At 39.3% G+C, this 27,456-nt stretch overlaps 1 protein-coding gene across 1 annotated transcript; it reads right to left on the bottom strand.

The window, feature by feature from the left end:
* Window positions 1–133: 133 nt before the first annotated feature.
* Window positions 134–27,456, bottom strand: ptchd4 (patched domain containing 4). The gene is made up of 3 exons (XM_029141157.3): window positions 26,173–27,456; window positions 16,960–17,455; window positions 134–10,528 (listed from the first exon to the last, which is right to left on the bottom strand). Exons 1-3 carry the CDS (start codon window positions 26,770–26,772, stop codon window positions 8,853–8,855), a joined length of 2,772 nt encoding a protein of 923 aa, XP_028996990.1. The 5' UTR covers window positions 26,773–27,456; the 3' UTR covers window positions 134–8,852.

The raw sequence follows: 27,456 nt of genomic DNA, 5'->3' as shown, positions 1-27,456 counted from the left end.
AATCTCTTCTTGGAGAGTTGCATTGCCATCAAAAGTCACATCAAGTTTGTATTACTTCAAGAATTTCATTTAGTATTTAAAACAATAAAAGTAATAGACAACAAAAACAAAAAAATAAATCACTCACAAAATGTCCATAGACAAAAGTGTTTTTAATGAAAATCAAGTAAATTTTTTTCAAGTAAAAAAGATTGATCGTATGCATCCTATTTAGAGCGATAACATAGCAGGCAGTAGAAAAGAGTTTACATTTAAAATTTTCCATAGCATTCAAAATATATGCCTAAACTCAAACTGAGACATTCCTGTACATCTTCAAGTCACCATGGTTCTAATTCTGACTGGTGATGTTCAGCTTTTCGCTACGAGAAAAATGCACAGTCGTATGCAGTATGAAAGTTTGGGCTCCAGTTGTGTTCAGAGTCATCCTGTGGCTAGTTCCAGAGCATTGTGTTTTGACTGCCAGTGCCAGAAGAAATGTCATTTTCAGTAAGATGATGCACTTGGCTGCTCAGTCACTCTGAAAAGCTGCATTTATGGAAGACTGTTTGCTGCTGCAGTGAAGGTTTTTTTTCTGACAGCTGATGTTGACATTGACGGGAAAGCGTGTTAGAACTGCGACAGAAGTGCCACCCATCGCAAAAAACATTTACTTGCTTAAATTTATCTGCCTGATTGATTTACGGTATGTATACGCAAGAGGAGACGCAAGGCAATGTAACTGCATTGCAACTGCAAAGCTTTAGTTTAATGATAATAATAATTAATACCATATTCAATATCACACTACCACTACAAGTTACTGTATAGCATGTCATCAGATCATAACACTGTGAATTTCACCTTTAATTAAACAGCCAAACTTATGAATTTTTTTTTCAATTGTTTTTGCACATCTTACTCAAAAATGACAATATAATTTTCTTAAAGTCCAGCATGTTCATCATATTACTAGTACAACATACAAACATTAAACTCTGTTTACATTTCGTTGTCTGTTATGGCAACGAGCATCCTCACAGGTTGCATGGGACTACTAACACCTGGCATTTTCTTTGCTAAAAGACTGTCACTATAGTGTCAGGCATTTTTCTCCTGAAAACATGCACAGGTTTACTAATCATTGCAGTCCTAGCTTTTGGAGCACATTGCCAGCAACAACAGTGCTGTAGTACATCTTAAAACAGCTTTAGAAGACAGTTGTAATGTTCAAGTTGGTGTTTCCAAGTTGCTCTGTCTTAAAAGAGTACTTTTATTAAATCCAATTTAAAATGTTGAGAATATTATACAGTACTTAGCAATTTGTAAGTCCGTTGAGGGAAATTAGTGACGTGTGACACTAGTTTAGGAAGGAGAAATAAAAGAAACATGTTTGCATATTCAGATATTGTTTTTACTTCATTAATTCTTTTTTCTAGCTGGACCCGTGGGTACCGTTACAGTTGGTTTTGTGTGGATTCTGTGTATAGGGGGAGATCGGTTAGGGACTGTAGGTCAAACTTTAAACTAAATTGGCATCATCGCAGCTCAAAATATGACTTCACCAAACAACTAAATGTGGTATACAGTACGCAAACCTCAGCTTTGTTTAATGGTTTTCTTGGGGCTCCATCTAAAGGCCACTTAGCTACTCAAATTACAAGATCACCACTGCAAAGTTCTGCATCAGTACACCTCAATGACAACACCACTGATATGTTGACATCATAAACAGTCATCACAGCAACAAGTAAGAACAACAAAGAAAAACTTGATAACTAGCTTTACATTATTTTTCGGAAAGTCTCAACACAGCAAAATTATTCATACAACCAGTGCAGGACTTATCCACAAACAAAACACTGGCTTGTTTGATTTTTCCACACACCCTGTGTAGTGAAAGCATCAGATGAAAAACATGCCTGTTCCTTTAAATGAATGTGAAACAAAAACAAACAAAGGGTAATTTTGGCTGAAAAACATTATTAATGTGGAAGGAGAGGGAATCTGTCAAGAAAATGTGAGGATACAAATGGAAAATTGACTGACGTGCTAATATCTGGTGATTGTAATGTCTGTGCAAACTTATTTGGGTATATGTAGTATATGACATGCATCACATAATTAGCCAATTAAACATGTTTTAATTAAGCAGTACACTCCTTCACTTTCTTGCAATCTTGCACAGTGTTAATAAATACAACTTTTCTGTATTGTATTTTTGACGTTTCTTTTGTGAAAATGAAATGGAATTTGACGTAACTCTTGAATGCAACATATATTTACAGTATGTTTCAACTCTAATTATCATGAAAAGTATTTTTTTTTTCTTTGGGCAGACTTTAAAAAAGTGCAAAGAAGAGAGTTCCGTAGAAGTAATTATCGCAGCAGCCTGCAGTGAATTCAAACTGTTTCAGTAGCTTATGAAGAAAAGTAATTTGGATGAAAGTGTAGGCATTGATTAAAAAGTAGATAGTGGTGTTAATAGTAACACTGATTTGTTTTTTATTCATTTACTTCTTAATTTATTTATATGTGGACGCTATAGGGAGAAGTGCTGCTGTGTTACATATCCTACAATAATAAATAAAATAATTTAATCAGCAGACAAGAACACACAATTTCAAGCATTTGGCTATGCATGCTTTATCAAGATAATGCATCATTCATCATTTTTTAAAGAAAGTTGTTTGAGGGATGAGTAGGTTAAAAATGATGAGCTAGAAGGTAAAAAGAGAAAAAAAAGGGGGAAGTCGAGGGAGAAAATAGGAAGCATGAATAATCGTTGGAGAATCATGACAGGATTAAACCAAGGTGGGAGCCAAAAATATCCCTGGCCAAGGCTCCTTGGTGCATTAACGCTGCAACGGCAGTACAACACGACAGCAGCCACTTCCGCTGCCAGTCTGCTTCAGCTCAGGAAGTTAAACATTTGGGGGATTATGGAAAGCCACTGTGAAACGACTAATGTCATGCTGTATAAAAGCTTCGAGACGCTATCGTTTCCATTTTTCTAACTGCCCACAGTAAACGCAAGACACGTAGTTTTATCAAAAAACAAAACTAAACAATGTATGGATCACACATGTAGAGGGTCAAGCAAAGAAATCTTCTCCAAATGCAAATGTGAACAATTACTGTAAGTTAAAAAGGTGACCAGAAACACAGAGCTACGTTAATTAGGGTTCAAATATGCACTTCTACTGTATTAATAACACAGGTGCAACTCAACTGTTGAATCATTGTTAAAAGCAAAATAGTAACTCTGTAATATTGTTACAATATCAACAAAATGTTACCCTGAAATTTAAACGAACAACCAAAATCCTGCCTTCACAGTGTATCTGGACTGTACATTTTTCTGAAAGTATATCACACATACTCATTCTACATACTAAATACTAAAGTATTCCATCGTAATTATTGCAGTATTTGTACTTGACTATTAGGAAATAATCAAACTAGTGCCATTGGTTACATACTGGAGACCTGAAAGTACCAGATGAAGTGGTTCATCGCTATGAAAGTAAAGTACGTAAAGTATTGTGTTATTTGTGAATAAAAACCCAGTGGGGGAACTCACTAATGTTACACTTGGAGTTACTTTAACATATTCTACCATACAGTGGTACAGCACAATTTAAGCCACAATGTTGCACACATTACTAGTAAATTAGTCAAAGCATTGAGGCCTAAACAGCTCCTATTGCATTGCATTTATCCCTGAATGAAGGGATAATATGAAGTGCGGTCACTAGTATATTCTTCTAAGTTAGAATATGTAATTTTACTGTGTCTGAACAATGACAACAATGTCCACATGTTGACAAGTTATGATTATAGAAAACATTGTTAAGATTACCAATGCAGACAAACTAGCTCAACAGGACAGTCTACTGTAGGAATTTGTATGGATGTGGATAATAAGATCGGTCAGGGGCTCAGCTTACTGTATCTGCTCTCTTGTTGCTACTCTTATTTGGTGTATTAAAATAACTGACATTGACACAATGGCTTGTTTCTATCTGTAATAGTCTTAGTATATATTTATTTATCACCAAACTTTATGCCACTTGAGCTACTTGAACCCACATCTTCAAAGCCATTTTGTGAAGTTAAAGCTAATTTTGCTCGTAAATCTGTGCAGTGTAAAGCTGTGATCTAAACATTAGTCTAATGCAAATACTCACATCTCAAATAAAAAATATGAAAAAATATATGAATGTGTTGCTATGCTGGCTGGCCTTAAAACATAGTCTGCTAATTATTAATTATTAAGCTTTGTTGAAGTCAATAACTGGCCACCCACACCCACCAGCTGCTGTCTTTCCCACACTCTTATTGTGGGTTAGCTGCTAGTGGTGTTCGTCCAGAGCACAGTTAATTGGCATATAGAGCATATATAGCATCATCAAACAAAGTTTTAGATCTGCCTATTTTGTGGCTGTATTTGTTGACATACTGTACAAAAACAGAAGTTACCAACACTGAATTTGATATGACATATATTCATATATGTATATATTATATTTATATGTATTTCCTACAGTACATACATGCAGACATGTAGTATTGTATGTATATACTGTATGTGTACTACATTATATACTATAATGGAAATTATTGTAAACTGAAATTGTGCGGGGCTCTATGTACTTAGAGAGTACACCTTAAAGTATCACTACTTGTCAGTCACTTTCAAAACGCCTGTATAAGGTATTTTTTTCTACTTTGAGTTTATTTGGCTTTTTTTTACTTTTCGTGCCTTATACTTATATAATTTAATTTCGTGGATAAAATAAATTCTGAGGAAAAGTTACATAACATCCTGGTTGAAGCCCATCTGCTATTTCAGCCATGGTGTCACAGTTATGCATCAATATATAGTCTGTCTAAATCACTACAGGATCCATTGAAACCTTATAGCATTTTAAATAGTTCTAAGCTTTTGATTGACATGGCTGAGTTACAGTGAACTGAAGAAATTATGAATATTTGGATCTGAATGGGTTTTAAGTACAGATTTATCAATACAGTAATATACAACACACGAGTTTACTTTTGGTATAATTGGTTTGATCATATTGATAATGTTGCTTCTAATAGAGCTTGGAAGGGAATTTCTTTTCCTCAAATTTCCCCTCCAAAGTTTCTTTATTGATCTCAATTTACAAATCTCTCGAAAACAGCAACGCCACCAACGCCAAAAACAACAACAACAACAACAATAACAACAAAAAAACTCCAAATCCCTAAAGGCAGCCTCTTTAACATGCACTGGAGTGATGAACATCACATTAAACAGCTGAGCTAAATGTGTGAATGAATGCCTGCAATACACAGGCCTGCTTCGGCTAGCAGCTGATCATAATGGGCTGATGTTTGGAGTTTTCCTCAGAATATTCACTATAATGGGTATGTAAATGAGTTGTTATATTGTGAACTTAGGAGACCAAAGCATAGAAACACATAAATTGCTACTTTTTTGCAGATGAGGCCAATGTGCTAAAACCAGATGAATTAAATAAGAATGCCATTCCATTGAGCACTGCATGTGTGTGGCTCAACTGACATGATCTAATGAGCATACTGTGGTTCTTGTGCACTGGAAAGGATGTTTTAGACTGACTTTCTATAAGATATACTGTAGGTATGTACCAAAAAGTAGCAGTTGTCCAGTTTAGGAATTCTACATGCTAAAATAGCTAATTGATAGCCATAGGGGGTCCAACTAGTCCCACATCACAAAATCCAGGCTCACCAATGGCACACACTGAGCTATTTGCTAACTGTATACTTGATTTTTCACAGGTGTAATCCTACCGTGTATATGTGTCTGAGTCATACTGTATATACACTGTATATATAAAGGATATAGTTCCCATCATTAATAGTAACCGGTAGTTTGGGCAAAAACGTCACCAGCTATTGAGTGATTTTGGTCATTCCAGGATTTATGATTAGGAGCATTTTGAATATTAATGGGTTCATGCTTTATGAAACACTCATTTCTATAGGTTTTACCTGTGGATATTTTAATAGACAGTAGCCTAATCCAGCAGTATTTGACACTATAACTCTAATAAGTGGAAAGTGGTGCTAGCAATAGTTTTCAAAGCAGCAATGTGAAACTGGACACCAATTATATACTGTAGAGTTAGTTTATGCTAATATTGACACAAGTGTAAAAATTGTACTTAATAACATAATTCTGTGACTTTCTAAAGTGTTTCCAAAGTTTGTTTAAAATTGTGGTTAATTGATGAATGATGTTTTTTTCAAAAATTAAGTACAGGTTATAGAGTAGTCAAGACACACAAACAATAAAACTGTGGCTACGGTTTCCCATATGAAAATGTGAATCATAAAAAAACACTGACACTGCAGTGTGCAATGAATAAAACCTAGTATACTGGTAACATTCCTAGTGTGTTAAACGTTTCCCCTTTTTTATTCACATTTAATAAGAAAATTCTGTTATTAAAAATCTTTCTATAGTATATTTTTTTCTTAAAAATATAGAAAAGATCATTTACAGGTTATGTTACACATGAAATAGCATCTGGCTTTTGTTTTGAAATAGATATGACTTTTTGTTTTTCTTTTGTTGTTTTAGCACATGGTGTTACAAAATATGCATCGAAACAACATAAGTCACCAAAATTTAAAAGAAAAAAGGTACGCAGACTTCATACAGAAAACCCATACACATGCATACATATAGTACAGTGCCATGCACCACAGTCCATTTTGGGAAGTAAATAATTTAGGATTGGTTTCCAATTTTTCAAATATTTCATGCCTTCTCACTATACATACATGACATGGCTTTTACATAATGTGACTTATATTTTGCTGCAGGTAGTAGTTTGCCAAAAAATCTTATTTTAACATAGGGCATTGTCTGAATGAACAAAAACATGAGCATTATCACTGACTATTGAACACTTAATTTGACAAATGCAGGGTTCATGGTAAAGTATGACAGGTCAACTATGATTTTCCCCCTATTACCATTTGTTTACTGATATTAATTTACACAAGACAATTATAGTTTTCATAGCTAGTAATTTGTCAGATGTACATACACATTCATTGTTACTGTATCTGTCCATGAAATTTAACTGACCACTCGCACCTCCCTTCCCACCTGTTTTTTCATGTGAGAGTAATTCACTTTCAAAAAAAGACACGGTGTTCTCTCAGTAAGACCAACCAATATCCTATGAAGTATTGACTTGTTTGGTCTGATCAGCCAAACTGACTGGGATCCCTCTATAACGTCCTACAGTACCAGCTAGGATCTGTCTATCCTTAGAGGTCAATGTTAAATTGACTACTGTATATGTAAGTCCTGCTGACCTTGAGTATGTTAGTTTGAGGACTGTAACAGTGATGCTTAACAAGCCTTTGCAGATAAAACCACTACGGGCTGAATGAAGAACACATGTTGATATTATGTATTCTATGTATGTGGACTAAAACAACTGAACTAGATGAATATTACCAGCTGCTACAATTGTCAGGCAGTACGAACCCAATGAAGAACCAAAGTTTTAAGCTAATTTTTTGGTCATTACAATATTTTTAGTTAGAGGTATGTACTGTATGTATGTTAGAATAATGATCACGACCTATTCTTTTTTTTTTAATTGACATCCATATTTTCAGACTCTTAACTTATCTATTAACTAGATACTGGTCATATATTCTATTAAGCCAATAAGCCATATTCTATTTATGGCCGACATTTCACTGATAAATTATGACCTTTGAAGTGTTTATAGTAAGTTGGCAGAAAAAATTAACAACATTCAGGGAAATCAAAGTTTATGCAATTCTCTTCTTCATTCTTCAAATTTAAGTGTGATCTTTTTACAAATAAATCAGATTCAAAGCTTTAGTTTAACTTAAACACTCAATTACGAAAAGCTTAATTTAAAGTGTAGGTCATTCAGCCTACCTTCATTTCAAGATGAAATGATAGTAGGCTATGTTATGACAGTCACCTATAACTCTCTCTCTATGTGCTCCAGCTTTGTCCATTTGCTTTTGTCTATAATTTTATGGGATCTCCAGAATAAACATATTTTCCGCCTGTTTCTATTAACCTTGACGGTTCCTTCACATTATGTAATGGGCAAAACAATTCTCCATAATGCATACAGTGTACGCCATGAGTCTATTTAAGCTGCTATTTCTAGTGCTGATGAAAAGTCCATGGTTTAGCTTGCTTTCAAAAGAATTGTTTTTTCTTTTGTTAATATGAGAGTGGGAGGATTACGGTGCATGCAGAGTCCTCCCTCTCTTCACAGTTTCAAATTGACCACTTTGTAATATCGCTCTAAGCCAGTGGTGGGCTTTTCCAGGCTTTGAGGGCCACTGCTGGTTTTCCAACTACATGTATACACAACTCAGGTGTGTCAGTTGGATTTTCCCATCAAAGTACTAACTACTCTACTCTTCTTTCCAATCAATGTCTTTGAAATGTGTGGCAGGCATGAATAAATAATTCCTAATATTTAAATGGACATAACATATTGTATGTTATTAAAGTGTTCTTAGCAAGCATATGTTTTGGCATCTAACTTGTCTTATACTGTAATAGTTTGGAGAGAGCTTCAAAACCATTAGCATATTGCAGTTTGTGCAAATGAGATATACTGTACAGAGTCAAAGACTAAATGACCGACCAGTGAGACTGCACTCTGCTCTGCCCAGCTTGGCTGCTATTGGTTGTAAGTGATAAGTGCAGAATCATAATGGTCTTCCTTTCCCTGCACATATAGAGGCACCTCAACATTGAAAAACACCTCTCAACCATCAATAACTGATGGATATCTACTGATATGCACAGTAATATTACAAACTACTTAGACATTTGTTACATGATCGGTATTCTCCCTGACTTCGATGCACTCTATTTCCTCTCGTTCTCTTTCCCTCTCTCGTTCCCGTTCCCTCTCCCGCTCTTTCCGCTTGGCTCGCTTCTTTTTCTTGTGTCTCTTTTTGGACGGTGGAAAGAAGGTCAGGAAGACAGGTAGGATGACAAAGCAGTGCAGTATGGTGCAGCCTGCAGTGAGGAGGGAGCACTTAAACAGTGTGTAGGTCAGATTGGAAGGCACAAACACAAGGGGCATGATCCCAATCACAAAGCAGGAGGTGTTCTGCAGGATGGCAGCCCCATGCTCCTCCAGTGCCAGCTTGATGCACTGTGTCCGAGTGTGCTCAGTGGCTAGCACAAAAGTGTACAGGTGTGGTGCACAGTGATCCATAGCAAAGTTGAGGGTATAAATAAGGCACAGGATTGAGATGCTGTCCATGCCAACGTTCCAAAGGGTCATCAACCCCAAAACACCTAGCTCCACAGATGTAACTGTAAGGATGAGCCAGAAGTTTCCCAAGGGGTTAATGACTAGGAAGAAAGTGAGGATGAGGATAGTGAGCACACTGAAGCCTGAGGTCAGAATAGGCGAGATGACGGAGGAGCTGTAGCGGTCCATAAACACAAATGTGGGATTGAAGGCAATGAATTTGATGCTGTTGATTAGCATCAAGGGCCGAAGTTTTTCTAGGAGCTCCACCACTTCTTCGCGCTTCTTCTCTGTAGTTCGTGCCACCAAGTACATCCGCGAGGCTATGATGTCGTACTCATCAGTCTCACGGTTCTTGGAGAAAATGATGTCCTCGGTGAAGTGCTGGTACTCTGGACTGTTTAGGAAAGATCCCTTAAGGATGTTGATGAAGTCACTCTTAGTAGATGCACTCACATTCACTACCCGAAGGTAATGGAAAAAGTTGTCCATCCATGAAATTTTGTTGAAGCCATGACTTAGAGTCTTTAGGTGCTCCTGCACCGTGGAGTTCCAGTACTCAATGGGCTCATAAATGTAAAACCCGATCACTGGACTGTAGTTACTAAAATACTTCTGCTGGGTCAGAGCATATGAAACACTTGGTGAGTTACTAGCCAACAGGTTCACAATATTTGATCCATCGCTGATTTGTAAACATCCCATGAATGAGAAAGAGGCATAGATGAGATACAGAATGACCACAAAGGGTTTGACATAAGTATTGGTGATCCATTCTGTGTAGTGCTCTCGCAGGAAGTGCTGGATAAAGTGATTCTGGTAAGGAACACTGTCATGATGTGTGGACAGGTCGTGGCCATCACTCATCATAGTTTTGAACCATGTAGGCTGGCGGTCCAGATACTCCACTGAGGGGATTTTACAACAGAAAACACTGTGGTAGCGGTTCTGCTCCAGCTGCCCAGCAAATACTAGGCAGGAGCCATAGAAGGAGAAAACGTAAAAGTAGTTCACCAGAATTGCAACACACATGCTCTGGCAGAAAATCTTCACTGACTCGATGTTGGTAAAAGGGCTAGCTCCCATGCCAAAGGTGATGATGTAAAGTGAGCTGGTCATGGTGTAGCACACCATCACATCAGCATAAGCGTCTGCCACCCGCTCCTTGAAAGGGAGGTTTTCCCTTGTTCTTCTCCAGCCGGCAAGCAGCTCAAACACCCCTTTGCTCCCATGACCTGGAAAACAGAGACAGGTGTGTTCAAAATGGAAGTAAAACACCACCTGTCTGAACTCATTTGCTTTGGTGCATGAGTGGAAACAGGAAGAATTATTTATCAATGATTGAAAGTAATCACATGCCCCTATACAGCAATTGTTTCACCTTCTCCACAGAATGACAGGCAACAGATGTAACAACATAGTTTTTTCTGGCAAAGTTAAAGCAGCGCTACTTGTTAAAGTTATTATAAAAATGAAACGCTTACCCTTCAAAACATTTGAAGTGATTATTCACAGGCAATAGGTTTGATCAAGGGCATTCACTGCATTTATGAATAATAGTTACCTTTAGAGTTTGCTCACCATTGTGATGAATGACACTTACAATACGGTGCGTGGAAATAGAAGCATGACATCAGCATTATACTCTCGTCAGCTGTCACATCAGCTGGCATTACCATGTTGGTCTTAATTATTACGGATTCTGAAAGCTAATCGCTAATCCTGCCATTGTAACAATGGTACAGATTGCATGTTTTAAAGTGTGCCTCCGATGTATCATTTCAAGTGGTAAATGACTAGATGTGTTGGACAGCTGGTAACATTGTCTCACTGTATGTGTTGTCTGGATTCTCTTAAAATGACAATACGGGAATCTGAGTTTTTTTTCTTTTTACTCTGAGCAGTAATTTTGATGTTGAGGTCTTTACAATAGCAGACTTGTTTTAATTGATTAAGACATATCACCAGAATCAGGTCATGATCAACTAGACCCAGGGAAAGCTGTGAATGCTTTTATCTCCACAAATTGGCACTGCAATTAATAATAATAATAATAGAACTTTAATGATCCCACATTGGGGAAATTATTCTGTGCATTTTTAACCATCCCGAGGGGAGCAGTGGGCAGCCACAGTGCAGCACCCAGGGAGCTAGTACAGAGTTACTCAAGGACACACTTGGTGCTCTGATGGGCTTGAACCTGGGACCTTCCGCTCCCCCCAAACCAACACTCTACCAATGGAGCCACCTACTATTATATGATTTATTTGAGCCCTGTAAAGCTGTGTCTTTTCCCAAACAAAAATACTTGCTTTTATGGGGAAAAACACTGATGATTCTTAGCAGCATGTCACTTGCAGAAAGATAAGAGGTGCACAGCACAGCGACGTTCCTTCACAAACCCTCAGAGAACCATCTGCTCCTCTTTTGGATAATAGAGGATCATTTGTACGATGTGCAGCCGTAGAAGTGTGGAAGGAAGCACAGATCAACAAGCGCAATGAGTACATGAAAATCTTCAGATGAGGGGGAGGAAGCAATTCCACCATATACGGTGTATATATTATATATACAATCATAAAGCTGCCACATTTATATACGGTTCACATACAACGTTATTTTAGCTACTTTCCCACAGTACAGACAGAACATACAGTATATTCTGCTTTAACATGAATTGCAGCAAAGAAAAAAATAACACATTGAGGTGACACTAGACCAGAATGAGTTGCTGTAGGGTCATTACTGCCTAAAATGCAACTTGAAAGTCCTGCGTCCTTGGAGGTCAGGCCTTTAACTTGGCACATTTGACCTGAATACATTTACAACAATAACGCATTCTCTTAACAGTTCACACACAGGTCTAAGCAGCTGCTCCAATGTCATAATGATGCGCTTTGTTTGCTAAAGGCTCTAACCATGTCAAAACACTGGAAATATGCAGTAAAAAATAATTTTGCCTTTGAACAATACAATTTGCAAACAAGTACATGAACACGTCCAATTAGTCATAACACAGTGGACAGCAAAATACAAAGCACTGATCTCAGTGTGAATTGTTGTCTTTGACATTTATGCCAATTTTACCTTTTCTGCAAAGAATTGGATCCAGGTGAAGAAATGCTTTGATTTACTGAATCCATAAATTCATTTTTCAAACTGTCTGACTGAAGCCTGCTGCCACTGGCTGTAAAATGTTTCAGTACCACATCTTCATCATTTAGGGAACACTAGGCAAGATAAAAAAAAATTTGTACAAAAATTGTATTATGAGTAAGTAAAAGTTTATCTTACATCCATGTATAGTTATTCTATACCACTTTAGACTTTACTGTAGCTTTAGCACCCACACTGCTAAATTGAATGTCCACTTAATTTAATATAGTAAATAATATTTTAGATTAATAATTAATTGAATACTGGCGACCTGTTCGGGGTGTACCCCGACCTCTCGCCCTCGCTAGCTGGGCTCCAAATGGGAAACAAGCCGTAGAAAATGGATAGATGGATGGAATTAATTGAATTAATTGAATTTGTTTTGTAATTTGGCAATCAAACAAATACCAGTTGATTAAAACATAAATTCAAAACTGATCAGATTCAAACATTACTAGTCCCTTAATTTCCTACAGTACTTTTCCAGACTGGTTAAATCTAATCATGCCACTCTTGCTTCTGTCATATTTATTATGGCCATTAGATGGCACCAAAATGTCTAACACAATCTCACCCACACCATGACATTTTCAACTTCTTCTACATCACTATTTGCTGTCTTGGAACTTAACATGGGCTTAATAGAACATTTAATTGCTACAGATTTGTCAAAAGACACACCTGCATTATTGATGCAGTCTATAGACAAACATACTTCAGTCAAAGCTAGATTATCTAGATGTCTTTGAAATCATAATGGCCTCAAATACCACATTGATCTTGGGAACTGTTTCAGTAAAGGTTGCATTTTGTTTGTCTACAGAGCTGGATTCACTAGTTTTTACTACAATTCCAAAGACAGGGAAAGAAAAAGGTTTCAGGTTAACTCACTTTTTCAATTCCTGAAAAGAACTGAAAAGGCTTCAATGGCTCGTTTGACCCGCCCTGAACGCTGGGGCCTAAAAGGAAAATATTCTCACAGACAGCCATAACTCACACCTAATGTTTCAAACAATTTTACTGCACAGGACATCCATACATATCAACAAAATAATAAAAAATAGAAAAACTTTGCTTCCAGAGTTTCATCTTTGATGTGAATGGTGCATACAGTAATAACACTAACATACCCAGTTGCAGAAGCATAATGCACACTGTCCAAAAGTCGATCTATTAAAAATGTAAGACTGCACAGCTCTTTGATTCTATATTTAGTGCTGCCTTTGAAAACCCCATGTTCTGCTGAATACTTCATTAAAAATGGATTAGCGAGCCCAACACCCCTACTGTATATGGAACGTCACAGTATCATAGTTCATCTCTAAATTCCTGGTGTTTTGCAGTAGTGTAATTTGTGCTGTACAGTACACTGTATGTCATTTACTGCCCCTGCAGTCAACAGTGTCGTATACTGTGCATTGAATGCTGTTTTGCATGGCACGTCTTGTCACAAGATCCCAAAGATAAATTACACTTTAATGTCAAGCTGCTTTCTCTGATTTTCAGCACAACTACTCAACTGACTCTCATCAGTAAATGTTTGTTTATAAAATAATGTAAATATTATAATATATAACAATAGCTTGAGCATGACATATGACAGTATATATTAGAAGTCCTACATCCCTACACATTTCTTGTACATGTCTTGTGCTTCATTACAGTCCCTTACACTTACACAGATCTTCTCCTATATGTCTATATGTCACTCGTTACAAACTGTACACATAAACATATGCAGGAAAGAAATGCCGTTAGTCACGTGCAAATGCATTAATTAATTCCCTTCATTCAGTCAAACCTACATTATCGCTGACTGCAGCTGGAATCAGAGCCTGAGCACCAGACATTGCATCGTGTCTGATGGCATCCGCTGAGAATTCGTGTTCACTTCCAGTTTTTCTTTAGATGCATAACTACTGTAATGCTCTTGAAGCTTTGGGGGTTAGATAAGAACTTGGTTTTGTTTTGTAGTAAAGGGGGTTCTAACACTGGACAAAAACTATATGCAGTCATTATCACGATCACAATTTGCATTGTGATCGTGATAATTTTTTTTTTCTTTCTTCTCAGTGTTATGTAGGCAACCACAACACCATCTTTGTTAGATCATAAAATTAGGCACAGAACCAGCTCAGAACAACTCTCTTATGTGTAAAGTTGTCCTTAAGAGAACTATTTTAGCCATATAAAGTCTACTGCTGCCTCCTGACTATGTACAGGACAGGCAGTTAGTAGTTTTAAGGTTAAATGGTTAAATTAGACCTTCTTTTTCCAAGAGCAGGCTTCATTCACTGATCACCATGGGAACACAGAAGGATGGCACAGCAGCAAAGTGTCTTATTATTGTTGTTGCTTTTGATTAAACTGTGACTGTTCCTCCCAGACACAGCAATCTGATTTACCTGCAAGGAGGACAGAGGTTCCTCACACTCTAAACACAGCAAAATGCAACATGTCACAGTTTAAGGTGAGGTGACACTGGATACAGAACACTTCTACAGTAATTAAGAAGTGTGAAATGGGTGTATTTGTGGTAAAGCTAAATAAAATCAGTAAGAACACATGATATTGGTAATTGAAGCAGGAATAAATTCTTGCTTCAACTTAAGGGGACACTAAAGAAGCGTGCCGACATGCCTATGGGAAAATTAAATTCTGGTGGAAACATCAGGCATATGTAAATGATTTGCAATGTATTTCACATTTGAGACCATATAATTGTAGAGGTACACTGATTTAAGTTTAGCACTGCTTTATGTTTATGTTTTTATGGATCTATAGTCCATAATAATGAGTGTGAAACTGAGATCCATTGGATCCACTCACGGTAATGATTTACATAGATTATCAGTCATCATCGCAGAATTGGGCAGGAATTCCCTCAAGATCTTTTTCACGAGGTAATAATCCTCTGATACTAACCAGACCCACAGAAACACCGCAGTGAGGTGCCCATGGATTGATGTGAGGTCAGTTAATAGTTTTGCTACAGGAGATGTCACAGAGGCCTCTTTGTTTGTTCAAAGGCCATGCAGAGTAAAACCTCTTACTCTTAATAGCCGTACAGCTGTGTTGTATTGATGCATGTTTCACTGTGTGCACACACCAATAAAAAAGAAAAAAAGTTGTTTTTACAATTTGTGACCTGATCTGAGATGTTGTTGAAATTTAAAGCAGCAAACTCCAGTAATGAATAAACACAATAGTTAAGGGTTAATATTCCTTAGAAAGTAACTACTTTCTAAAATACAAAAAATAAGTAACACATTCACTAACACTCAAAATATTTGATTTGGAAAGCATTTGTTTTGACTTTTCATTTTCAGGTGAATAATATACTACAATAAAATGATGCTCATTCAAACAATTAATGCTTTTTATGACTGTGAGTAGAAAACAGCTGTGGTTAAGGTTGGATTGCAGCTCAGCAGTGTTGGGGACCATCATGTTCTAGTGGAATGCTGTGAATGAGACCAAGTTTGGGTGGTCAGTGTACTGACTTTACTAAAACCTGTCAACGCATGTTGACCGTCAGAGTCACATTTTCTCTTGGTATGTGACAGCAGGCTTTACAAACCCCCCCTACTTTCTTTCTTCTCCCTTCCTGTTTTAACACTTTTAACAAGTATCACAACTGTAGAGTGAGAAGAAAGTGACAAGCTCTGCTAAGCCTTAATTGGCTGGCAGCAGGAGAAGCTGCTCCATATTAAACAAAGGTCCATCAACACTTGCCGGTACCTGCTCTGTGCTAGTTTTTCTTCCTCTACACTATTCAAAAGAGGTGACATTAGCTGGATTAGGGAATAATGGATTACTTTTACTATGATAGGAGAGAAGGCTTTGATCAAAGAGACAAAGGGAAATGATGATCCTGCTTTACACTTAACAAGCCAAATTCAGCTTCAGAAGGCAAAAACTCTTATATACAGTAGATGATTAGTGGCTAACTTCATTCATTGCAAAATTTAATTACTGACATATTAAAAGTGTGATTATTCAAATCTGGGTGAGCAAAGATTCCAAACATTAGTCAAAACAATGAGATATCTTACAGTATTAACATGAAACTGGTCACTATTAAATGAGCAAATATGTGATCAGATTTATTATATTTTTTATCTTAGCAAAACATACTGTATTCTTTAACCTTTGGTCATAATTCTCTAAATCCTGACCATCCTTTGATCTCCTTTTGCTAACAATTCTTTCTCAATAGCAAAGTTCTACCATCGTCACAACATAAAAACAAAGCAAAAAATTATGAATCGAGTGCCTTAAACCTGTGTTGATTCTAGAACTTGACAGAGTTTATGCCATATTTCCAGCTAAACAAGCAGGCACAGAAAAAACATGACGTTAATTTTATTTCGTATGAACTTCTGACAGACCCCATCACAGTTCTACTAATACCACACCCAATCAACCCAGTGTCAACCACAGATAAGCCATTAACCAATATCTACACACACAGACAACAACAAAGTGAGTCACGCACACTCTCACTCACCCATGGCAAAGAATGGGATCCCCAGCAGCGTCGAGTTGAATTTCCCATCTGATATAAAGAAGATCCCTGCGGCCGTCACATTTGCAATGCAGATAGTAAGGACGCCCAGGAGGCCCAGGAACGGCTTTCCTCTGAGGCAATCCCGCATTGAGCTTGATATGGTAGCAGCCAGGAGCACCAGCACCAGGCTGACCAACACCTCCCCCTTGGCCAGCACACCCGTTTGGTGGAAGTCCCGCCACAGGCTGAAGGAGGTGAGTGACTGGATGTGGAGCTGATCGGTCGGGTGAGGTGCCTCTGCAGTGGACAACCGGCTGACCAGGGAGCAGAACTCGTTCTCCCAGCGCTCTGCGATGACGTCCTGCACCACAGGGCCATGGTTACGGAGGTAGTAGGTGATCTGGACAGCACGCGCAAACTTGACCTGCTGGTCTCTGCTGTTGGGCAGGAAGGAGACGCCGCCCAGCTGATGCCCGATGAAGGACACACGGCCATCCTGTAAAGAACATACGATTTAGCAATATCTAACATTAGTTATGGCACATTATGCAACATCTCATTTCAAAACAAAAGAAACCTTTGACAGCAATGATTAGAAACTATTCATGCATGCAATAAAGCAACAACATGTCCCCTTTTGCTTGCGTCTATTTCTTACTAACTCCTTTTTTTATGTGCTTACAATACAAAGGGGCCATAGTAAAGTTTAGATTAAATGTAAACATGAAAGATACTGTATGGTGGCATTGTAGCAGTTTAGCAGTAGCAGCAAAGTTAAACTGAGGCAGAAAAGAACCTTCAGCAAACAAATATTGGCCTAAATCACTTATTGGAAATGTGAAAACAGAATCTTAATGAATACATACAGTATGCATATACACACACAAGCGTGGATAAATTAGGCTTCAGTTACTTAGATGTCTTAAAGTCAATCCTACGTTCCATGTTTCCAAAGTTAAGCCTGTGTTCTCTAGCCCATCTGATACAAAAAAACCTGCCCTAAATTCCACATTTAGTAATATTTACAGTGTCCCAACCAAAAGACGTATGAGTGCAAGCTGATTGGCATCTCCAGGTCATGCAATACAAGCTGTGTTGGCAAAGGTGAGGAGCACATGCCATTACATGAAAAGGCAGGACTACTGTGTATACTGTACCATGATACGAATTTAAACTCATGCATTGGATGCTTTATTGCTGCAACCTCAGCACTGTCATGTTTAGTTCACAGCCTATTGCACATTTGATTTATATTGTTATCAACACTGTGATGTAGAGGAGTGTGCTGCACTATGCTGTTTCACAATGAGGAGTCTGATGGAAATCATACGGTTCCTGACAGATAAAACTCTATGTTCTCTTTCATTTCTGCAGTAGTAAACAATTTACCATGGATAAAAACAGATTACTTATGTTACTACCAGCTTCATGTGAGAAGCAGGATGAACTGATGTTGGTGGTGTTATGAACTGGACAAACATGAGTGGGAGAACAGGGCTGATACAGGCCCACAAGCTAAACTGGAGGACCCAAATGCAACAACCCAGACAGAAACATGCAAGTAAATGTAACTTAGTAAAAAAACAAAAAAGAAGAACAATAACAACTTAAAATTCTGCAATGCAGGAAAAACTGTTATACTAATCTAATCAAAATTCTTAACAGACACAGAACTAACACCCAGACCTAACAAACCTTGACATAAACAAGGCAAAGTGACTGGATCAAACAGACATAATATCAACAATGATTCGACGGGAAAAGAATACAAACTACGACCTTAAATACAGACAGGTGACAATGATTAACTAATTTACAGACAGGAAATCATATGACAAACAACAACAACTCGAGAGGACACTACACAAAGTAGAGCCAGAGGGTTTCCTGGTCATAATAGGTGGAACTTCGAGTTCCACCTATTTAAAATAACCCAAATAACTTTACATCAGTCAAGTTTTTTTGTCAAAGTTTTTATTTAATGAAAACCTCTAATATATTACTTTGCTTAGCTTTTGCAAAAACTGTTATTCTCATTTGCTTATCTGTTAAACATAATTGTTAAACACATCCAGCTATCAGAAATACACTGCAATTCAGTGTGAAAGGGTGTGGTGACAATGTTTCTCTTGCTTCAATGTGCTGTAAATAATACTTTTTTAGTACAATGTCTGATTTGCCCTCTGTACACCTTGCAGGCAGATCAAATCACAGAGTAAAGGAAGTGAACATTCTTAGCATGATGAGGATTCTTCTAGATGGCCACAACTTGATATTTTATATCAAGATATTTGATATTTGCCCATGTCAGGGAGGCTGCTAAAACCTTAACTGCTAGGCCTGCTCCCTAAAAACTTAAACAGGAAGCCACATGACATCAAGACGAGACAAAGTAAGGCTCCTCCAGCAGGCCGGAGGGCCGAATCACAACAGAGCCCTCCCCTCAAAATTCGGCTTTCAGACGGCCAACGAGAACGACCCAGACAAGCCCAGGCGAGGGGAGGGAGGCCCGGAGGAGGGACAAAACAAAAGAATCCAAGCAGGGTGGGCAGCGGGAGGACTGGAAGAAACAAACAAAACTACAATGAAACACAGAAAACATAACCAGAAAAGACAATATAGACAGCACTATGTAATATGACCAAAACACAAACAGACTAATGTAACTCAATAGCAAAAAACTGAACCAAGATGCAAACATGAGCAAACAAACTGAGGGAGTCCATGAATTGAGATCACCACCTTCATGGTGGGTGCCAACAAGGCAGGGTCCACCCCAGCAGCTGCTGGGAATCAGATGGCACTTCATGTGCCCATGATCAAGGGCCAAACTCCGTGGGCAGGCGGCACCGGTAGAGGTAGGGCCAGCATAACAGCTGGAGGTTATTGGGGCTTCTTGGACCACCGCGATGAATGGGAACCAACATCTTCGGCAACGAACAGAAACTGGAGCCGAAAATGGGACTGGAGATGAAACCAGACATGGAGCCGAACCAGGAGCTGGTGATGAAACCAGACGTAGAGCCGGAACAGGAGCCGGAGACAAAATCAGACGTGGAGCCGAAGCCACAGACAAACCCAGACGTAGAGCTGGAGCCAGAGATGATACCAAACGTAAAAACCAAAACCAGAGCAGATGAGATGAGGGCAACAGCAGAGTTTCACTAATCGGCGCCTCCACCCTATAGCGTCGTGGTGCTAGCATTTGACGTCCCACGCTGAGGAGCTGAAACCAGAACCTGATGTTGAGCAGCGGGACTGACGTGTTGCGTTCCTATGCCCAGCGTCTTCTGCAAACGGACCATGGAGTTGGTACAGCAGTGGTGCACACGCCAACGCTTACTCCTTCTCACGCTCCCTCACAACAGTCACCCACATCTCAGCTGCCCCAGGTAAATCAAAACTCTCCCCCAGAATACTGTGCAGTTTATTGAGTGCCCATAATTGGACAGTGGAGTCTGAGCACTCGGTGGCAGTGTCTAATAAAGCTCTGTGAACAAAAACAAAAACTGGAGGCAACTTGAGTCTGGTCGGGTCCATGTTGACAAACAGAACAAACAGAACTGAATATTCACACAAATGTACAAACGTTACCAATCAACACACTATCACTATTGGGCTGCACACGCTAAAGCGGAACTTTACTGGTCACCTGCTCACTCAGAGTCCTGGCCAGACCAACCATACAAAATGCCCTGCTAGGAAACCAACTAACAGGACAAGAGGGGAGGACCTAAATGCACAACCACAAGACAGAACTTGACTTAGCAATGAATTTAATAACCAACAAGATTAAACAATCAAAAATAATGAACACAGATAAACTTAAACCCTACACAGGAAAGGATATCACAAAACAAACTTAAGTCAATTACATACAAGACACAACAGACCAAACACAACAACACCAGACAACAAAAGGGCACAAACCTCAGACCACGACAGACAGCTTACGAAGGTAACGGGGATGACGAACTGACAAAAACTGGACTGAAACTAGGAACTTAAATGCTAGTAACACAGGTGGCACTAAATACAACACAGGAACTAAAACAGGAAGCTACATGACATCAAGAGGAGTGGGGCTCCTCGAGCAGGCCAGAGGGCCGAATCACAACACCTTTAGAGCTGGCGTACTGTATGTAGAAAATGGCATTAAAAAGAACTATAGTTGCTCTTTTTAATTCATTATTTCACATTTTGCTATATAAAGTACTTACCTTCTCTAAATTGGGGAGATAAAACAGCCTCAGCTTATACCTTCAATCTTATCTCATTGCACGTTGAGATTCCTTGGTTCGAACAAATCAACCATCTTCGAAAGAAAAAAATCTAAAAATCTTTGCGCCTCAAATGGCAAACACAAATGTGACTAATGTATATACAGTATACTGTATGAGCTGGATGCACAGAATCGGGTTTATATTTAGTGTGCAGTTATTAATAGCCGTAATATGAATTCCAGGGGGAAAGTTATATTGGTTTAGTCTGTAGCAGTTACTGTAGGTGTGTGAGGGTGTCAAATTTCAAACCAGATCTCTGTACCAAGTGCCAAACCCACTTTAAACTCCTATTTCTTCATAGATTTATGCAACACTGGTTTTAAAACAGAAAATATGCTTTTTAAATGAAGTGAAGTGTGCCTCCCTTCCATGTTAAATACAGTAAGTGTCTAATGTAATACAAGCTATATAAAGTTTACCTTATAACCCAAGACAGATCCAAAGCAGTCCTGTATGTAGGACCTTTTGTAATTTACAGTAGCGAGGGAATCAAATGGACTCCATAAACTCTTTATCCTTATCTTGTCTGATTTTTGCAAGAGGCTCAGTGGCAACAACCATCAACAAATGACTTTGTCTACTGAAGCTGCTCAAGGTGAACAGTACTCCATTAATGATAATTTTGGCTTTTGGTTTCCTATTTTTGTGAATTCTTGGAAAGGAACGGAGTTCAGGAAAGGTGAGATGGAGCATGTACATGTTATATTGTACGTGAACATACTAATGATATACATACTGTACATACAGGTATAAGAAGTGTAAAAATGACGTGTTTTATTTTAAGAGTGAAACATGGTAATGAGAACGGGGATCAGCATTTGTCTTATTTGTCTTATTTTCCTTTTTAACACTGCAGTGAGTTTAATGCTCCACTCAATTGACAGTCTTTTGGTCAGATCATGTGGGCGTAGCTCCTTCTTCGCGTTGCTGTAATCCTTTTGCATCTCATGCTTGCACTGATTTCAAAGTAAAACAGGGCCACCTTGTTCTGTGAATGCCAGCCATTCCTTGAGTGTACACCTCTGTAATGCTTGAGCAGATGCCATATCATTGTTTTTAGTCTGATAATACAGTGGTTAATTTTAGTAGTTTTAGCAGCATCACACTTCTGGGACAAAGCTCGGTTAACGTATTTCATCAGTTTTAATAAACTGAAGCTTCCTTCCATTTCATGGTCATCCTCTACAGTTACTGTACATATGTTGTACTGTATATTTTAACAATTATGTGATTTCAGAATCTCTGGCTAAGGCAACAGCCAGCCGATGGCTCCCATAGACGCCTAATAATTATTGAGGGTCCCACACTCAAAGTTTTACCTGGCATGACTTTATTTTCAAACTGGGCTGCTTATCTAGGACAAATCTTCACATTCCTAATGAATGCAACAGTTGGCCTTATTGGCTTTACACTCAACTAATGGCTCTTGGATGGTTGCTGAAATAGAGCAGCTTCCCCTGTGACCTACAGTTGCTGTAGTGGAAGCTACAGTAAGTAAAAATGGGGTGGCAGCGGCTCAAGAGGTAGCTGCTCTGGCAAGAAACTTGCTCCCACTTTGCCCCTCATCTGACACCGGTGTGTGAATGTGTGTAATTTCACACAATGAATACTAATAGGGTTGAAAATCGTTAAACGAGTGCAGATAAACTTCTTTTCACAGACACAAGCCACTAGTTACTGTGGGTTTGCTGATCAAGCACAGGTTGGGTGTTTCTGATTTTCTTTTTGTCGTTTGAAGTTTTTTTTTCCCACAAGGGGTTATTTTAGTTTTTTTATCAGGCAATCATTAGTTCATTCGCCATGCATATTTAATGATTGTTCGATCAATTACTGCTTAAAATCACTGTATATGCAGCATGACAAGTGAATATGTTATTTAATGCCACCTGAGTCATAAAATCACTGCCTACAAGTCTATAATTTTGTGATGTTGCTGGTAGTGAACACGTCAACTTCAACTTGGTGAGGAATTTGTCCCCTTTGTCTGTATTGTTCTTTCCTTTTCAATGAGTTTCTGAACACTATATACTGTTATTGTCATCGAGTTCTTCTCACCTGGTTTCACATACACACATGCAGACATACGCGTTGTAGAGACCTACTGTACCATCTTACCTATTATACACAACTGGCAGAGGATCACGTACTGTATGAGGATGACCTTATGGTCATCTGCCATTTTGTCTACTTCACACTACCAGTAGGTAGTCTTTTTCTTTCTTTCTCTCTCTCTCTCTCTTACACACACACACAATCATACACATATTCCATGACACAAATAAACTAACTTCTAATTACTGAAGCTGTGTGGATTATATTCAATGATGAATCAGTGAATGAAGTTTGTTATAATTTAACCACTCGATGTTTGTCTATAGTGGCACAGCGTCGGCTGATATATGACAGCTAGTGTGCAATGCTTATTGTGCACTAGTATTTCATAATATTCTTGACACTTAACCTTTAATAACATTTTTCCTAATTTGGATGTTATTTGTTAATTATTATTATTGTATACATTAATCTCAATAAGAATTGCTAATATTAACCTAATATCTTAGCAACAGCAAATTTGCGATCTTTGATTATTAACATAATTGGTGCCTATTTTAGGTGCTGTAATACCAAATCTTATCATTTAGTTACAAGAGTTTAGTTAAATGGACATTTCCTTGGGAACTCCTGCATATAGCCTGCCCACTGCTAACCAGTTCTATACAGACTGAAATTAAACGTGATGCTACTCTTCTCTGAAGGATGAAAGGCCATCTACAGTATAAATTATATGCACTATTAAACAAATGCATAGGAAGAAATCAGTATAGTAGTGTATGGTATAGTATTCTTTTTCATGTTGGTTTGTGTAGTTTTATTTTGTAAAAAGATCATACAGTTCAAACCAAAGCAGACAGAGCAGAGAAAAGAATATGTGTTTGAAACATTTTCTCCAGGGAGTAGAGCTGAAGCTGTAGCTCAGCGAAAACTAGGACTTTTACAGAGATGACGTCTTAGTAACAGGCCCAGAAATAAAACTCAGCTGTGACATCAAAGAGCAGGATGAGGCATAAGAAGTCAGGCAAATGAATTAGCCCAGACAGCTTGTCAGACAGGCAGACAGAGAGAAGAAGGTTTGAGGAAGCAGGAGAAGAAGGTTGTCACACCAACCTTCACAGGAGAAATACTGTCAATGGTGATGGGATGAAGGGGATGATAATTCTGTATGTATACGATACTTGTAGTTCTAACTAACATGCATGGGCAGTTTTTTGAAAATGTATGTTTTTAATTTATATTTTCAAATTATTAAACATTAAGTGAAGAAATATATGATTGTTTTCTTAAAGGTTTAATTTGTAAATTAGGAAAACCTTCCTGTGGGAATTTACATATAACTGTGTCAGATTATAAATCCAGTGGTTCTGGCCACCTAATGAACAGAAGTCTGATATTCTACTCTCTTAGCTCTGTTTTTAGTCCCCACCAACCTTACCAGCTAGTTGCTACAGTATATTGGTATTATATTATAGTAAAACAGCTCATTGCATCAGAAAGAAATGTTCAGGCAAAGAATAAAAAATAAAAGATAAATATATCAGAACAAACTTACTACAAATCTCTCTGAAGCTGAAAATAATATATATGGGCATATTTCGTTACTGTATGTAATGTTTCTGTGTATAATACAGTGACGCTGTAATATAAAATGTACCCTTAAACATATAAATAAATAAAATTTTATTAAAATGTATTACTGTTTATATACAGTAATGAAAAAAACTGCCTGTATAGTTTTATATCTAAGTCAGTGTGAGATTGGGAGATAACATTTTTGCCTAACTTTGAAAACTTAGTGCTTAATCAGGAATCAAGTGAATGGCACACACTGCTGAAACACCACTGAATGGAAGTTGTGTGCTTAGAATAGGCAGTGTAGAGCAGCATGTACCGCACGACCTATTTTTCAAGGGCTGAATAAGCTGTTCATTCTACTGATGTGTGTGTACAAATGTCCAAATTCTATCAGACTTGTACCGTGTACTATGATTATAATCCATTCTTTCTTCACATAAAGCCCACATCATCCAGCGAGCTGAAAATAAACCCATAACCTTGACACTCTACTTGCCTTGTTCTGTGACAGTGATGGAAGATTTTCAATTTAAAAGCCACCCATGCTCACAAACACCTGATCAGACTGACAGACAGCACCTGCACCACCTGCAGAGCACATCTGCACCTTGTGTGCTTTTCTGCCTGCTGAGTACAGTCTACATGCAAAACCCTAACACGTTTGTGTAGATCTGTACATGTGTCACTGGCACAGCTGCATGCATGCAGTTAATCCCCAATAAGCGGGTAAGAGAGATACAAGAATAGAAGCAAGCCGGATGCCTGCGTGTATTTGCTGCAGCCATGTCATGCTGCATGCGCAGCCAGTGGAAAGCATGAGGGAGACACTGCATCAAAAAAGAGGATATCCCTATGTGTGTGTGTGTGTGTGTGTGTGTGTGTGTGTGTGTGTGTGTGTGTGTGTGTGTGTGTGTGTGTGTGTGTGTGTGGCGTGCAGAACAGAGCCTTTATGCAGCCAATCAATTCACCTGCAAAAAGAGGGGAGGAGGAGGGGTTAAAAACTGCAAAGCCAACTGACCCTGTTGTAGAGAGGGTTCCCTGGCAGGCTGATATATGATGCGATCTGCAGCCCCACATAACAGCCTGAACGAAGACAGGCTCACTGTATTCATTCAGAAATTATGGCCAGCTTACCCGGTCAGCCCGTCACATATATTCACATGCTGACTGTTGCTGCACCGTCACCACAGCTCAGATGGAAGAGATTTGGGTGACGGGGATGTGGGGGTGGCTTGGTTTGCGTGCGCGGGCCTGCCTCGGATTCATGCAGTTTATGTGCACCGTGCAATAAAAAGCTCACCTTCAATGTGGTGTTGGGGTAGCTCACGGGCACCTTGTGGAAAGTGCTGTTCGAAAGCACTGCTTGTCTGATGTCTTCGAAGATGGTGATGATATCATCCAGGAGGCAGCGCTTGTCCCTGTGGCTCAAGACGCAGAGGTGCGCGAACGTATAATTGAATCCCTTGTAATTTACACGCAAATCCAGCACCTGCTTGTGGACCCGCAGGACCTGATCGGCCAGCTCCAGGATGTTTCCCCCGGACTTGGCGAGCAGGATCAGCCTGCCATATCTGCCCGGGGTGTGTAAATCCGAGTAAAGCTTGTGCTTCGACTGGTCGATGGGGAACAGGCTGTTGGCGAGACTCCGCTCGATCTTAGCGAGGCTGTGAGTCGGGGCGACCAGCACCTCCAGGTCCGTCTCCGCCTTGAATCGACTCAGCACCGTAGAACCAAAAATGATAGTGAGGACCGCGGGAACAGTGAGGAAGAAAACGGGGTGCCTGCTAACGAATAAGCCCAGCCAGTAGAAAGAAGCCTTCAGCCCTCTGTGTATCACTTGCCGCAGCATCCTCCACAAAATCCAGCTTGCAGATGCCCCGTCTCCTCCGATGAAGCACATGTGACATCAGACTCCGTTACCCGGCTTGGTCCAATTCGTAGGAGAACACGCCGGGCTACAACGCCACCATACCATGCATACACGTTCACACGCACATGCACACACACAGTCATTCACTCACACATACACACGCGCGCCACAACACCTGGAAAAACAGCACTGCAGCAATTCGCACCGAGACGGACGGACTGTCTCTGTCTCTCTGACACACACACACACACACGCACACACACACGCACACACACACACACACACGCACACACACACGCACGCACACACGCGCGCGCACGCACGCACGCAGCAGACACACGCGCAGACTGTCAAAAATCCATCGCGCACCGGCTGAAGAAAAACGAGTGAGCGTTTTCTCTTCTCAAGCCATTCCGCCTCCGCGCGCTGCTGGGGAGGTGGGAGAATAAATAAATAAACAAACGAATAAAGCCCCGAGTCTGTGTTACCGCACCGGCTGCGGTGGAGCCGACGACGAGCCGCGGAGGCGCGACGTGCGTGTGTGGCTCCCGTCTGCGCGTGAAGCCCGCTCGGCAGCGGTGGTGCTGGTTTATGTGCGTTGACTGTCACCACGGGAGGGAGGTCGACGAGGGGCGAAACAGGCACGAGAGGAGAGCCGCAGTGGAGCCGAAAGACAACACGCAGCAGCAGTAGTAGAATATTCCTGCAGGTGGC

Source organism: Betta splendens, chromosome 24 (genome assembly GCF_900634795.4).
Source record: "Betta splendens chromosome 24, fBetSpl5.4, whole genome shotgun sequence".
NCBI classification, from domain to species: Eukaryota; Metazoa; Chordata; class Actinopteri; order Anabantiformes; family Osphronemidae; genus Betta; species Betta splendens.
The sequence above is the reverse complement of the archived record's forward strand: the minus strand, read 5'-3'. Positions and strand labels throughout refer to the sequence as shown.